Genomic DNA, 17,084 nt, shown 5'->3' on the forward strand with positions numbered 1-17,084 from the left:
GAAGCCTCTATTTTCAAGCATTATTACCAGTTTACAGGTCATAATTTCTGCATGATGCAAAGCACCTCCCTAATGTGGTTTGAAAAATGCTGTACTTTATCCGTCTTACATTTCAAACCCAAGTATTTGACCAGAGTAAACTGAGAGAAGCCCAGGATAATAAAAGAGAAGATCCAGGAGGTTGAGGCTATGGCTGTATACATTTTGGGGTACGGTCACTTCATTCTACACTTAAACTGACATGTTTTCTGGCGGCAAGAGAACAGAACAAAGTCAAACACTGTCTGTGATGAATTGATATGACTGGTCATAACCAAAAATCCTCTTCCATTTAAATCAAATGTATTTGCCTCAGCTGTACTTTTCTATGTTTCTTCTATTCCAGCCTATGTTGTCGGGCAAATTTTAGTCACATATAATTGAAATGTATATCTGAACTTTGCTCTGCAGAAAGCTTAATTTCTGTTTTTGTGGTTCTTGCAATATGTGATTAGCTTCAAAAGACAGCAAAGGAGTACCACCAAAAACTAAGGAGTAGTAGTAGAGGTTAAAAATGGACAGAAAAACACATTGACATCAGAGGAGGAGGGAAAGTGTCTGTGTTTTTAGGAGGTTTAGGGTTTGTGCCTCACATCTTTACCACAACCTCTCTGTATTATCTGTATTATCTGCGATCGAGAAGCTGGACATAGGAAAAAAAAAAATGACGTAGATCTCCCTCAGGACAGCGAGAGAAAACAGCTCAGTCGTGGCAGCAGCGTGTTTAGGAGTGGGGGCTGATGTATGTGTGTGTTTGTGTCTGTGCAAGTGTGTGTGGTAGGGTTCAGGGTTCAGTGAGCAGTGTAACAGTACACCCTAGTGACCATGTTGAAAACTGCATCAGTGTCGAGTGTGAAACTGGACAGGCTGCAGATACGATCCTTTCTGTGATCAGAATATTTCTTTTAGAATCCATTTGCCTCTGTGGTTTAGGTGAAATTCTTTACAACACCATCATTTCACCAGCATTTCCCAAAGCCAAAAGTGCTGGGCGACCGAACTTTTTTTTTTAAAAAGTAGCTCTGTGACAAAGGCCAGATGTTCTTGCCAAGTGAAATATGTTAGCGTTTACACAATATTTGCTTAAGAGCTGTTTTTGAGCCTTGGATTTCTTGGTTCAGTACATAGTAATACAACATAAACTCTAGCCACAGCCAGAAGACAATAATGTTGTCCGTGCAGCTATATAGACTTTCAGAGAAGCTTACATCTGCCACAGACACATACTGGCAGTGGTGCCCCAGCAGCCCCAACGTTAGGCGACATTCCTCAGTCTGCCTTTGAAGTTTTGTGGTATTTCCACTCCATCTGATTATAAAACATGCAGATTTTACATTACTTTGGATTAATAGCAATTATATACTACAGCAGACATACAGTACATCATCTTCAGATTAACATTATCCTTGCGTGTATGTTTCCCTCCTTTATGTGCGTGTGTGTGTGCATGTGTGTGTGTGTGCATGTGTGTGTGTGCGCATCTTTGTGTATCCGACAGTGCAGATGTGTTTATGCGTTCTTGTACACCGGTGCAGCTTGTAATTCTAGCCCAGCATGTTGCTCGGAGGAACACCACAGATGTTCAGATGTTTCTCCTTGGAAAACAAACAGAACAGAGGCCATTTTCCTCCAGGACACAGGGACTGTCAAAATAGGAGCTGCCCCCCCAGACCTCCTCCAACAGTGACTCTCTTATTCATATGCAGCTCACTACCTGTTCTGTCTTAAAAACGTTTTGCAGGATGTTTTTTTACCTGCATTCGAATATATCCGGTGTTAGTTTCTTCCGCATTCTGTTTTTATGTGTGTGTTTGTACATGCATCCATACATTACTCTTGTGGAGCACAGGGAAGGGGCTTTGAGGGTGATGGTCCCTCAGACTGTAAGAGATTTAAAATCCTGTAAAGGGAGGGACGGGTTGAAGAAAACGTGGTGGGAGAGCAGGACACACCTACCACCCTCTCCTCCTCCTGCCCTCCTCCTTCTGCTACACATTTGATGAATGTATTGCTCCCCACAGTGTATGGCAGAGCTACATGCATGTCTTGCAAGGCCCCATGGGAAGACCTCAGGGAGAGGGGAATGGAGGAAAATAAGAGAAACACGTGAAGAACGAGTGCTATCCCATTTGCTTTTACACATGTTATAGGCCAAACATTTGTCTTCTGGCTTTTTAATGATGATAACATGGGTTGTTCTAACCACACACACGCATCAGTCTTGCACAAGAGATGAATGCAAAACAAGAAAAGAAAGCATATACTGGCACAGAAAAGGCAAGTCATTTGTATCAGTGGTGATAGTAGGAGATGAATGTGACAGTCGGAGCAGAGGGGAAGCAAAACTGAAGAGGATCAAAGTGTCAGTGAGTCATAAATAAATCCTGGTCCCTCTCTGTGGATGGATGGAGCCAATGTTGGATTACACAAATTCTGAACAGCAGTGAGCATAAGAACACACCAAACAACCAGCTATCTCCCTCTGTGTGTGTGTGTGTGTGTGTGTGTATGTGTTTTTGTGTGTGTGTGTGTGTGTGTGTGTGTGTGTGTGTGTGTGTGTGTGTGTCTGTGTCTGTGTCTGTGTGTGTGTGTGTGTGTGTGTGTGTGTATGCACGCGCACAAGCAGCTGTATATGGATTTTTGTTAACACTTTTACAGAATGCAATGCCGCTATAGTGATTCATGAAAACTTTGAAGGTGGTCCATTGAACCCTTATTGGCCGGTACATTTTCCCAGAACTCTGTCTCTGTGTGTGTTTGATTCAGTTTTGGAGACTAGCAGTGCTATGAGCTTGTTTCCTCTGGGCCACATGTGCTGTTTGGTGCTGAGCAGGCTCAGAGCAGAGCAGTAATGAGAAGTCCAGGTGCAGATTTTACCCTCGGGGAGGAAGTCCTTGTTTACTCATATTTAACCTTGTTTCTGACCTCCCTTTTCTTTAGGCTTTATCACCCTGTAGACATTGTGCTATTGAAGTCACGTTGGTCCAGTAACTGTTGAGATACTCCACTGGTTTCCACCATGTTGACTTTGTTATAACAACCCCACTGATACACATTGAAACACTGAAAAAAACAGGTACCGGCATGTTTGTAATTAGTGAGTACATGTTCACACCTCAAGATGACGTCAGAAAGAAAACCCAAAAATCACATTTTCACTCTATTCTCAGGCTAGTAAACTAACCCAGCATTATGACATCAACGCAGGTGTTTCAGCATCTTTTTTTAGGATCACGTAATGTGTGTTTGCCTAGGATAATGAAGAGTTGTGTATTCACATGAAAATCATGTTAAAGATAAGAGAACTTCAAATATTTAGTAATAGATATGCATAGGAGTCATAAACTGACTTCTCTTGGTCTCCTTAATGTATGTGAAAATGCTTTATAGATTTCCTCCCAAAATCTCTTCAGAGAGTGGCTCGACCAAAACATACGACCTACAGTGGCTGGGCTGAGGTGGCACCTCGGGCATTCGGGGTAGACGGCAAGCTTATTATTTGAGTAATGTAGGTGTAGTATTTTCAATTCTATAAAACTGTGTCCAATCAATGTCTTTTAATAGCAGAATACCAGGGCATCTCCAGCTGTGTGTTGTAAAAGCTTGGTCTGCTACATCACCATACAGTTGAAAACCGTCTGCGCCTCTACCACTTGTGTTGTTGAGTGTGCAGTGGTTGTGTCAGTACAAATTGGTTTACATCGATTTAAACTCTCAATCAGCTGAGGAACTTATTTGAAAGGGCCTTATTACATCAGCGCTAAACTATATTCTTTTGACACATTTGTCTGAAGCAACTTTCCCCAAAGTCCATTGCTTGCCCTAATGAGTAATGGCTCTACAACACACAGATTCAGTTTTCCATTTATTTTAGATAGTTCAGTCATTGATTAGAGGCAGGGAACATACTTTGCTATGTGCTGGTCTGCATTTGACCAACAGAGGGCTCTCTGTCAGTGGCCAACATGTTTACTAGTCTCAGAGGAAAACCCTCTACTCTAATAAAGGTTTGCCTGTCACAGATACACTGTAATAAAGTTTTATACTGTTTAGACTATTGAAGGAGCTGCAGTCCTACAGTGAAAGTAGACACCATTCATTCAGCTATACTGTATTCTGACTACAAAACAAGCTGCCATATATTCCACCTTCAATTTGCTGTGTACAGTTCACTGCCTGCACTGTCACTGCAGTTCTTTAGGGGGCAGAATAACTCTACTTTTCCTCAAAGCGTGTCTCCACCTCAGGTTGCCTAAAGAATTGAATGGCCCGTCATCTTTCTTTGTAAAGAAGAGTGAGCTGGTCATCTCAGCGTGATTATCTCGTGGCGGGTCTGCACACTGTAACTTGTTTAAATGAGATGTCTACTCTCACAGCACAGTCCTACAGTCAAGGTCTTTGTCAGCGGTTAGAGGAGCTCAGATGCCGCCAGATCCCACTGGGAGATTAGAAAAAGGAAAGACTGTTAGCACTTTTTCTGAGGAATGGCCTGGTGTCCTCAGCCGCGGACGCCCGGTCTCAGGAATGATCTTGAATTGAGTAGTGATGAAAACTGTTCCTTACCGACTCGGACACACACAGACACACACATTCACACTTTTGTTGGCGTATGCACACCGATTAATCATGCGTATGCACACAACCACAGTTTTTTTCACCAAATTAAAAAAGTCACTCTCTCCGTCCTGGCCCAGCAAATACACACATTCAGTCATCGCAGTGTTAATGACATTCCTTCACACACATGCAGGCATGATTGTGTAGCAACACTCTGCAGGTTCAGCTGGGTTCAGTGCCTGACCCACTGGCGAGGGATGTTTTTCCTGAAATCGAGGTCATTTCAGTGGTTTTTGTATTTTTACAGCGTTTATAAATATGAGTTCTGTTATTTGATAGGGTTATCAGTAGATTAAAATGCTATACTGAAGAAAGCTTTTTTCCAGCAGCATCTGTTAGTCTTTGACATACTTACAGCACTGTGATTTTGTGGCTGCAATGCTAGACGTCAGGGAACTGACTTTTACTTTTTCTGCTTTTACACTTAATATACAATAATATTTCTCAAAGTTTTCAAAAAAAGGAGGTGAAGGTGTACTGAATATTTCTTGAATCTGAGTTTTCATTTTTTAACGTCAAGGTGACCTTCAGTATCGTCACTTAATTCTTTCATAGTTATGTAAGGGTTTGCTGTATAAACAGGTGTTAGATGGTTCTTTTTTTCTTCTTCTTTCTTACATAATATCCTCATGGCCAGCCAATTGCATGATAAAACACCTGGCTCCTAAAATGTAATTAAATCACCCTGAATGTTCCATGTTAATTTAAGCTCTCTTATTTCACATAGCAGAAAAAAGCCACTGCTGCTAATTCAAAACATACCAGATGCTCATACACACATGCATGTGTGTATATGCAAAGGTACCCCAAACACTTACACATTTTAATGTACACAGTCACACAAAGAGAGAGAGAACCCGAGATTTTATGAGCCGTACTTTCAGAAGCCTTTTCAGCCTTCGTGAAGGCACTGGGTTACCATGTCAACTACATTCTCACCCGCACAAACAGAAATCCTGCAGACTGGCCAGATAAGCACCTTGTGACACACTATATAAACTCAAGACACCCAAAGTACACGAGAGCACATATACTTTCCAGAGCTTTGCTTTGGTAGCTTTCCTACCAGTGGGTTTTGCAAGTTAAAGCTCCTTACAACCATTTACATACAAAACATTTGTTCTTTACAAGTTGATGTGTATTATCAGCTGTACGCTGTAAAGTTTCTGATTTTGGCTGAATCTTTCCTGCCATTACATTATGATTATGTTTTAGTTGCATTTATACAAATGCAAAGTCTGCACTGTATTACCGCTCAATGATAATGTAGCTTTGACAAAGTTGATGCATACTTAATGTTTGCTGTGATGATAACACAACTCACGTTCAAATCTGTAACATACAGCAGGGCAATATGCAAAATGGTTCCCCAGATTTGTAGTGAAAAGGCTAAAAGGTAAAAAAGCAATGTTATCATCCTTAAAAGCTGCTCTAATCAATATTTTTATATTACCAATGGATGAAATAACCATGTAAAATGTGAAAACTGTCGCTCGTAGTGAGAAACCCTCAAGAGAATTATTACTCTGCAGTTCCCCCTCGCTCTACAGAGATTAATAGCTTCTTTCAGCATATTGTTTTGGTTTTTGGGCCCGCAACTTTATTGTTTGGTTCACTCGCACTGCTCTCATCAGCCTAACTTTTTGGCCTCGGCAGGCAGCTGATTTCAGCTAAAGATCCAGATATTTCCGTTAGTGTACACCATAAACACGACTCCAACAGAATGCTGATGTTGCTCCGCACAGTATCTGCCAAATGTATATATGTATAAATGTATAAATAGGAAAAGGTTTGACAACAAGTTTTTTAAGGTGATAATCTGTCAGTTTTGTGTTTACACAGCTTGTTTCCACTGCCCCCAAGTGGACAAAACTTCTGTTTTTGCAGGTTTAACTACAAACATTTTTCTTTATATTTTGTTGGGCATTATCAAATGTATGTTATACAGTTTCTTATTAAGACCTTTACGGAGGCAACTTGACCTGCTTGAGGTGAGAACCTATAGAACTATAGAAACTATAAACTATAGAAACTGGACTAAAACATGGAATATCACTGTTATCACTGTTAAACCATAATACTTTTCTAGCACAGTCATTTTGCCTCCGACATACAGTAAAGTGTTGAATGAATGATTAAAAGCAGTTTTAATATACACTATAGAACCAAAAGTTTTTACCCCTGATAGCACCATCATACTGGGGAGAGCCCGGCATTTACTCACAATCTGTATCTAGCCTAAGTATCTCCACTGTGACAACAGTCAACCATCACATTTCTCTATATGCAACCTCGCACTGAGTATGAGTGTACCATTTGTATGCAGGATTTGTATCCATCTATCCAGTCAATCTGCTGGAGCCTATGTTGCAGCAGACTTATGGAAAAGAACCTTGTGTTCCACTCGGACGTAGTTATATAACTACTGGGAAATTTATGAGACAGGAGAGCTAACACTGTATATCCAGTCAGCCAGACAGCCACAGTAGAAGTGATGTGGAAAAGGGGTTTGTTTAACGTCCCACCATAGTACACACTGTCTCTCACTCTCCCTCTCACACACACACACACACACACACACACACACACACACACACACACAACCCCTCTCCCCTGCTCCCCCTCTTTATCCCATATGAAGGAGGGGACTCATGTTGCATTGCGTGCAGAGTTGTAATTTTGTCTTTGTCTGGAGTCGGTGGCATTCTCTGTGCCTTGCCAGATTTCACAGATCTACCTCGAAACCATGCTTGAAACACTGTAACCACCGTGATTATGACACACACCGCCATTCACACACACACACACACACACACACACTAATACACACTCACGAATGCACAGCACTGTAATTACAAAGGATCAAAGTGAAATTCAGCGAGTCTGATAGTCCAGCTAATAGTAGACGACAGCGAGGTGAAACACAATTCATGAGGAACAATATCAAAGAGTGAACCCTGGGTTAGCATCGGGACGCATGAGTTTCTTTCCCAGTGATGCAAGTTTTCATTTCTGCAGTTAATACTGCGCCCATGAACCAGCCATTCTCTGGGATAATGGAGGTATTTCAAATGAAAAATGGGGGGTTAGGTTAAGGTTAGTTTGTTTCAGTCATAAGTCAGCCACATCTTTTTTATGATCAGTAGTTCTTCAGAATCATCTAGTATCTGTGTCAGGATTTGCTCAGACTTTGATTTGGTTTGTGTGCTGTATGTTTGTGTGTGTGCAGTTGTGTGTGGTGTGTGTGTGTGTGTGTGTGTGTGTGTGTGTGTGTGTGTGTGTGTGTGTGTGTGTGTGTGTGTGTGTGTGTGTGTGTGTGTGTGTGTGTGTGTGTGTGTGTGTGTGTGTGTGTGTGTGTGTATACATACCACCTAATCTGCTTTAAAAGACTTTAAGTCAAATGGGGAAATTAGCGGCTGCCACTCTCTAATTGAGCAGATCATTATCTTATGATTTAAGCCACTGTCCCCACCTTCATCTCTTTTACACACACACACACACACACACACACACACACACACACACGTTCAAACACACACGTAGAGCTCTTTGATCTACTTATGGCAATACACGTGTACCCTCATTCTTGTCATTTACTATACAGAGGCAGAAACTTCCTTTTGTGGCGACAAGGTGTTTTCCCCCTCAGTGGGTGAGTCCTACATGCCTGCTGTTTGATCTCCTCACGCCTTATTAGCAGACAGCACAACATCTGAGCGCCTTGCTGCCAAGCCACTGTGCAGCCCACATGTCCATCCACTAACACAACCACCCAGCTGACATGAAAGCAGTCAGGAGACAGTGTTTCACATGAAGATCCCTCTGTTCTCCACAGTTATGCTGCCTGTGGCCTACTCTAACCATGAAAAGTTTTCTGACAAGTGACAGGGCTGAGACCACACCCTCTTCAGCGTGTGATTAATGACATCCAGCAGAGGACTGATGCTTAGGATGCTGGCATGCTGTGGCTACTGTGTGTGTGTGTGTGTGTGTGTGTGTGTGTGTGTGTGTGTGTGTGTGTGTGTGTGTGTGTGTGTGTGTGTGTGTGTGTGTGTGTGTGTGTCCTTTTCACTTAACATTTTCCTTTGTCTTCATTCTCTGAAGAAACACATCCACACTTGGCCCTGCGTTGCGTTCGCTATGTTCTGGGAGGGCTCAGCGAGGTCTTGTAACAGTGAGGGAGGTTTCAGCGTATGAGGGGCATTGCTCTGCACTTCCTAAAGCGTCTATGAAGCAGCCCAGATTATCAGGTCTTGTGTTTTCTCTCAACCGGGCCTCTCTGGAGAGGATTAAGGCTCACCACCGGAATTCAGACAACTTCTAGTGCGCTGACACAGCAAGCCGACCGCTCACTGCCATTTGCCTGTCGTTGAGCATTTGCGGCCTACCATTGCACTTAGTTTTTCCAGTTTCTAGCACCTTTGACGCTGTTTGGCCCTTATTATACCCTTAGTTCATGAAACAAACAGAAATGCCATATTTCAAACATGTTTTCCACATGGTTTTCCATCATTTGAGGTTTGACTGACGCGCTTTTAATTACGTCATCTCATTATAAAACCTCCCTCAATGGTTTAAAGGCACCGACTGGAGAATTAGCACCACCCACTGTGTATTTTTAGGTGCCCGACTCCTAATATTTGCATAACACTTGTGGATGGAAATTAATGTGAATTAATTTGCATTTTGTTTCACAGATTTTCTGGTGATTCTGTTAGAATTTGCACTAAATTTGGATGGAAATTGACTTTAGCACAAAAATGGTAGTTTGTGTGTCTGCAACCCTTTTGTGGAATATGAATACACACTCCTGACTAATTATTTCTTCTCATGAACGGGGAACTTACATGCATCGTAGAGTTCAGCTGTAGCCTTTGTAGTGTGTTTAAGTGCAACTTTTAACAGAAGAAATGAGGCATCGTGTTTGATCAGTTGGAGCTTGACGTTAATTGTTGTATGAGGTTGTTATGGTGTAGGCATTAGGTTCTTTTAAATGATCTAACTGGAAGGTAATGGGATAGCTCTTCACATCTTTGCTACAAAAAGTGCAAACAAAAACGTGCTGTTTTAGTATATACTATATTTGGTATCTAGAAATATATCAATCTTTTAAAGTTGTTATTTTTATAAGTCATTGGGCTTATTTTAGCTGAAGAGGCTTTTAAGTTAGTTATACAACTAACTGGGGCAAGAGTGAAAGGGTTATGTCATCCCCATGTTGTGAAAATGAGACAGTCCCATCTGTTGAGTGGAGATGTCTTTCTCTGCAGTACCAACCACCTTGATCTAGTAAATTAATGCACAGTCATTGTTTCACTTTTTGTAATTTATCTGTATGCATATACATGCGCATGCATTTATGCGCTCTAGTCCACAGCTCCTCTTCAATGCGAACCTTTCATCGCACATGCTGATGAACAGAAATTCTAAATCTCATAATGTTTTGCTATATTTGTGAAATTGGCTGTGGAACCTTTTAGAAATGCAACCAGTATTTATACAAAAGAAAACTAATTACTGTGTGAAAATTGCCTATTCCAAAATAATAACAGCCCCACACCAGTGGTGAAGGGTTTTATGGGGCCCTGCTCTGCTGCATTTTAATCTGCAGCTCTATCTAAGGTTAAAGTTTAACATTGCAACACACAATGTTTGTTTTTCATTTTTCCATTCACTTGTTTGGTTTGGCTCTTCAAGGGAAAGTACAAGAGCTAAAGCTAAATGCAGTGTAGCTTCTTAGAAACCTATATGTCCGTATTTCCTCAGTACAGCTGTGCTTTACTTATGTCAGTCTCATGGTAAGGCCATGCACAAGTGGCTTCCTCCTGCCCTAGAGATTATGTGATTGCCATGGTTACAGTGAGCATCATGTAAGGGACAAGGGACATAACAAGCATTTAGCTCTGGATACCCACCGCTTCTGTCTCTCTCCTCTCATCCTGAAGTACAGTAGAGAAGAGATTTTCCTCCCCAGCATTCCACACAGGATTAGAGCATCTGATAGAAAATCTTTGTAAAAATCACTTTGCTACATGGCTCCCTCTCTCCGTGTGTCTGACCGTCCCTCTCTTTCCCTCTAAAAATCCCATACTCTCGTTCCTTTCTCAGGCCAGAATAGAATTTTTGATCAGGTTTCAAAATAAGCCGGGATATTTATAAGTAGTCTCGTTGTCTACATTCCACTGATAAGTAAGGAGCGATTAGTTTCGATTGTGGGGTCAGGAATAGATGGTGAGTTGTTGCAGTGTTTTGAGGGTTGTTGAGGAAACAGACTGTGTTAATGTTGCCTTTGTTCTTTAGCAGAGGCCATATTTCCTGTAAGCAGAATGGTGTGGCAGTGGTAATGGACACAAATGCCCTTTTTATTCCACATTTGTTTGATTTTTTTTTAAACTTAATGATTTTTGTATGTTCAGTCTCTGTTTTCTCAAATTGTTGTGAAATATTAAGTGCTAGACAGAATTTTTTTGTTTTGTTTTGTTTTTTATATAGTTGCAGCACCACTATGGCCTCAGTGTTAATAAAGATCCAATTATAGCATCAAAGGATATGGCTGGCAACATTCTGTTTTCCCTTTATCTTAATGTCAAAAAGAAGTGTCCGTGTAGCCAAAGCCTGATATGTTGTATTCCTCTGTGCCATAGAGCTTCATTGTTGTCTCGAAAAACTATTAAAAACACATCAGTGAGCTACACTGTTGCACTGGGTGACATGTGTCTTCAGTACCGTCCAAGATGTTATAAGAGGGGAAAAAAAACACTTAAGGCATTTCGAATAGAAAAGTCCTTAACGCCACAGATGGCGGCTGTATGACACATATCTCGCCCCTACCCCCGAAGCCAGTTGTCTTTGCTTCATAACAGCCGAGCGGGAAACATATCAAGCCAATTGTGTTGTTGCACTGACGCAAACAAAATCTTTAAATCGGAATTTATCAGATTCCACTGGTGATTCTATAATGCAGTTTTTATTTACTGGTGACCATTAAAAGTGAAGCTATGGCTCTCTCCCCATTCATTTAGATAGGGACCTGGTCTTGTGAGCCTGAAATAACTGCCAAACGTGTATCAATCCGTGGTTGAAAATAGTCCCCAACAAATACACCTTTTACTCCTGTGTTAGTAACATATGCTAAAAACTACAGTGCTCACCTGTTTTTAGAAATTCTTTAGGCTTTTTAAACAATGAAACCATATGTTTTTGATTCATTTCAATGACCTACATCTTCAGGAGGAACTAGTGGGGGCTGAGGGCACTGAGAGACAGAGTAACACACTGTTGGTTTTGATCTTTTCATGGAATTTGTTTATAATCACAAAAATATAGAGTGACACAAGACTTATTCATTAAAGACAAGAACACTGATTACGTTTTTGCTCTTTAGATCTACCTAATCTTCACTGAACGTTGCTGTTTTCGAAACATTTCAAGTAAACTTTTTAAATATTTTTTTCCCTTGACATTGTTTATAGGAGTTTCAGTTTGTTACCGTATAAAGTTTGCACTTACCGAACAAAAACTCTTCTCAGGTCAAGTAGGGTTGTTATACTTTTATATCAAGCCAGGTTTGTGCATAATTTGTGCGGCATAATAAGCAATGCAGTACAATACTGCTACGTTTCCTTACTTTGCTGTAATTAGTTGGAAGGCTGGTTATATAAATCCTAATCTATGCATTATGCAGTCTCTAAAAGGGGGAGCGGAAGCAAGCTGGACCATCTTTGACGGAAATTCACCAACACCAGTTATGTCAGCTTCACAGCAATATAACTTTGATGCTCATTTAAGTTACAAATTTGACAGTTTTTTATAATTGACAACATTAAGTCTTCATCATTGTCTTTGATTGCGTCACTTCTCTCTCAGTTCTTTATGTTATTTTCAATGTCAATCCGGCTCCATTCATCAGTGATACATTTCTCTGTGCTTCTCTGGTTGCTTGGTTCCCTCTCTCAAGCGTCTCGTAGTAACTATTTCTCACCTCTGGCTTCATCCCCCTCCCTAATCTCTCTTTTAGCAGTGCAGTGCCGAGTCAGTCTCAGATATTACTTTGTAATTTTCTGCACAAGTTTGTTGACGGTTAAACTGAGTCATTTCAGGAAGTAAATGTGTGTGATTTTGTAGAAGTAAATGGCATTTGCACTCAGTATGCAGAGCTGTTCAAATGACATGTAATTACTCAGCATTTCCCATCAGTTTTACAAAGAGTGTAATTATTATATAAACAAGAAATTATGCTAGAAGACAGTCAGGTGGCTGTTACACAAGCATTTATTATGCATTTGATTTGAACAAACCGGAATTCTCCTGACATGTTTGCGTGACAGACATCAGACAGTGTGTGGTGTTGTAAATGTGGTGTGGTGCTATGGTGGGTGGCGTGGCAGCGTCGCGTGAGATGAATTCAGATACAGGTGTTCAGCCTCACAGCCAAGCTGGATGTTCCCCGGATCAGCACCTGGTCCTGCTCCTGTTTAGGATCTGCAGTGCCACGATCAACATCTAAACCACATATTGCCTGGAGGAGGGGGGGGGCTGGGGGCCTGCATCCAACAGCCGACCACAGCAGCAGACCTAGCCCCGGGACTTTCACTGTATGCTTTGGCATCAAGTCAACCAGCTCTCTCACGGCAGACACGCAAGCACTCGAAACAGATTTGCACATCTCATCTTACCCAGCCCTTATAATTTATCCAGGCCGCTCCCTTTCCAGTGCAGTCCTGCCACAAACACATTGAGCCTGCACAGTGTGTTTATGCATGCTCAGCAGTAGGTTTTGACGGATGGTTGCTGTCAGATCAGCTGACTGAATTTACTGCATAGATGCATGTTGTATTTAACATGTTTTTGTATCATAGAGTTGTTAGACAATGTAAATTCCCAGAGACGAACCTCAGTTGTAGTTTGTTTTGTAGGATGCCCCTCTGCAGGTGTCTGGAAAGATAAGACCCACATCTGACTGAGTCTTCACGCTCACCTCCGTCAAATAGCCCTGCTGTTTTTCCTAAGAGTTTACCTCACAGCCAGGGCAGTGCGGGAGAGCAAACCGCCAGGCCAGACACTTTACATTCCTCCAGACGATGACTCAAAACAACGACTTGTGTTAAATTTGATACCATCTATAGGAGAAGGAAAAGAAACTAAGGGAGAACAAATAACAGAGATTAAGGCCTGACATAGTCAAGCTGTTCAATGTACATTATCTAACTGTGCTGACATTGCTGTATTCTTCAACGTATATAATGTGTCAGATAAAACTCAGCAGGGTATTTATGAAGTTCAGTTTTCAGCCTTGTGAAAGTCATATCTTGGCATTACAGTCCTGAGGTGGAAGGAGTGGGAGTGACATGGCTGTCCTTACAATCCATCAGTTTATAGTATGTTACAGGTAAAGTCAGTGTATCATTGGGCTTAAAGGGAGTTTTTTTACCTCATGTCCTGCGAATGTTAGATCTTATCTCTAAAAACTCACGTATATGTGTCCGTCTTTGCTTTCACGCATAAGTGGGGCTGTATAATATGTGAGCTCATATGTTGTTATAGAATCTTGAAGTAAGAGCTTTAATTGAGTTTCCAGGGTTTGATGGTTACCCCCATGGTGGCAGAAGTCATGCATGACCTTTTCAGTCTAGCCTGATTAGTCTAATCAAAGTCTGAGTGCCTGGCGATTCTAGCTACCTTTTACTGAGAAAATGGCCTACAGTGTTGTGTGTTACTGAGCGATGGAGGTGACCTTGTTTGTTATATTCCATCTTCTACAGTCAATAGTGTATAAAGGTCGTACTTATACATTTTAAAATATACATTTTTTATCATTTTGCTTCAAAGCAAAATGTAAAAATTGGGCATAAGCAGCTAATCTTTGAGTCTGCATTTTACAATATAGTTGGACTATGCTGCTTTGGATTGCCATGAAATTTTGTACAGACATTCAGGGTTGCCAGAGGTCAAATAACGTCCATTTTAACCTATTTGCGCTGGCTTCCAGTTGATTTTAGAAGTGCTTTTAAGGTTTTATTCATTACTTTTAAAGTACTCCTTGGTCCTGCACCAGCATACTGACATATTAGCATTATCATGGTGTGTATGCTGTATTGCTGACATTAGCTTTTAGCTTAAATCATCACTGGGCTTTATGCAATAATGTGCATGACTGTTGTAGGTTTCTGTGTCATTTGTGTTTTAACCGCTACCTCCCATGAAACTCCAATGCAATATTCGTGTTTATTATTGTACATGGTTTCTTACAGACAATTAAATACATAAACATATAGGCAGTGTGGAATAGCGCTGTACACTAGTTATATCACAGAGTGAGCCAGCATAGCGCTGAGAAGGAGAAGACCGGAAGTTGCTCCTGCAGCTTAATCTTCTTAACTCAGCAACCAGTTCACAGTTTCTGACTGAGAGGAAGTATAAGCTTAAAGTTCAAGTCTATGAAAGTCTCTCATAGGTTGAGAATATGGGACTATACTTTTAAAAGACACATATGCAACACTGCTGTGTAAAAATTACCCTCTTATGTAAATTTGCTGTTTTTGCAGCATTAATGGCAGAGTCATCAATGTTCTCGTTGTTAGCTGAGAGCCTCTCAGACCCTGCTGTGCTGATACAGTTTTCAGTTTTATATTTTCTCAAACACAGCTGACCGTCTTGTTAACAAAAAGGCAGCCACATTCCTGAGCAGAGAAGTGCAGGTGCCAGAAGACCTACTTTGCCAACAGCACTGGAAACTGCCTGTTTGACTCCCATCCTCTATCCTCCTTCAATCTCTCGCCTCTTTTACATTCCTGTGTCCTATGCTGTTTTTCCCGCACATCCCCCCAGATCTTATGCTCTGTCATTTCAGGTTTATTTCAAAGCAAGTCTTTGCTTCCCTGCTCACTTCCTCAGAAAGGAGGGAACATTAGCTTTTGATTAGACAGCAGTGTTTCTGCTCGAATAAAGGTGCTCTTGTCCTCTCGCTCCCATGCGTTTACCTTGATAATTGGTTTCAGTGTGCACCCAGCTGAGAAAATTACCTGCAAAAAGCAACATGCTACATCTTACAGCTGAATTTTTGCAGATACAAATGTTTTCTTGCATAATTAGCCTTCCTCTCAGGCCAGTTTTGAAAGAACATGTAGCGTGTCAGATTTTATGTGAATGTAGGGTTCAAACTATTGTCATAACTGTGATGCATTTTCACAAATACTAATATCTACTTTGATTTTCCTCTATTAGGTCACACTCTTTACATTCATGTATGGTTTTATAAGAATTTGTTCATTTAATGAGAGTGTGTCTGTATATATGTGTGTTGTCAGGCTGTGCAAATCCCGAGGAGCTGACCATGGAGGTTGCCCATTCTGCAGTGGAGGACATGTTTGAGACCCTCCGAGGTTTGAGCCACGCCAGAGATCACCTCAAGCAGCTGCGCTCCGTCTACACTGCCAGCGATGGAGTTCACCAGGTCAGAGACACACAAACATACCATCAACATCAAAACACACACATTTTTTGTTGCAAGGCGGTTCCCTCTCAGCCGACAAATCCAAAAGGTCTGTTCTTTGATCCCTTCAGTAATGAGTCACACACATGCTAGCTGCCATTCACCATCACATCTTAAACAACACATTAGTATTCCCCAGAAAAAGTGAAAAAGGAGAATATTTAACTAAAATTGTACATAACTCACAAGTGCTTTCTCTTGTCTGATTGACCTATTTCTTGCACTCTCGCTGTGCCAGTAACACAGGTACAGATGCAGCGGAGGACCTCTGGCCTTTGTTGCGTTTGTCCCCATCCAGTTTGCGTAACACAGGCGTACAGCACAGAGAAGGAGTTCACTGTGAAAGCCTCTTCATAAACTCTCAGTGTCTTGGAGCTTATGTAACACAGAAAGGCGTCTCTGTCTGTATCTGAAAGCTTTGCCCTCATGGAAAGGCTCTTACCTTTTCTTAAAATCAGTCAACAGTGGCAGGTTCACCGCCACTATTGTCCTCTCTGATTGGGTAGCTTTTATCAGAGAATTATAGGCCAGGAGCATAAAGGTTAGCAGAAGGAAGTTAAAGGCACTTGTTTTTCCTTTGGAGGTCATAATGATTTTCTTTGCCAAAAACATGGACGTAAATAAAAGACAAACAGGCAGCAGAGTGAAAGAAATATTCTTGGAACTAGAGTTGAGCTTGAACAATCGCTTTGCAAAAGTCGGGATTTCAATGTCCTTTTCCTTTTTTCTTTTTCCGGTTCTTACATAAATAATTTATCCTATCATAAAGCCATGAGGTACAAAGCCTTATTCTCAGTGGAGGAGTTGAAACTCTAGTGTTCAGCAGGATAATGAGATAAAAATGTTTTAATAAGTTCTAGGATCATTTCATCCATTTCCATCCTATTTTAGCCAGATACATTAAATGTTGTATTCAGTAATTACAGTAATCTTTAAA

General features: G+C 41.1%; 1 protein-coding gene across 1 annotated transcript in view; it reads left to right on the forward strand.

The window, feature by feature from the left end:
• Positions 1-17,084, forward strand: part of scfd2 (sec1 family domain containing 2) — a 91,714-nt gene that overhangs the window by 57,703 nt on the left and 16,927 nt on the right. Inside the window, exon 6 of the mRNA XM_040128519.1 lies at positions 15,963-16,108. Within this exon, the coding sequence (XP_039984453.1) occupies positions 15,963-16,108 (146 nt within the window). The remainder of the gene's footprint in view (positions 1-15,962; positions 16,109-17,084) is intronic.

This window comes from Xiphias gladius, chromosome 6, assembly GCF_016859285.1.
Source record: "Xiphias gladius isolate SHS-SW01 ecotype Sanya breed wild chromosome 6, ASM1685928v1, whole genome shotgun sequence".
Lineage (NCBI taxonomy): Eukaryota > Metazoa > Chordata > Actinopteri > Istiophoriformes > Xiphiidae > Xiphias > Xiphias gladius.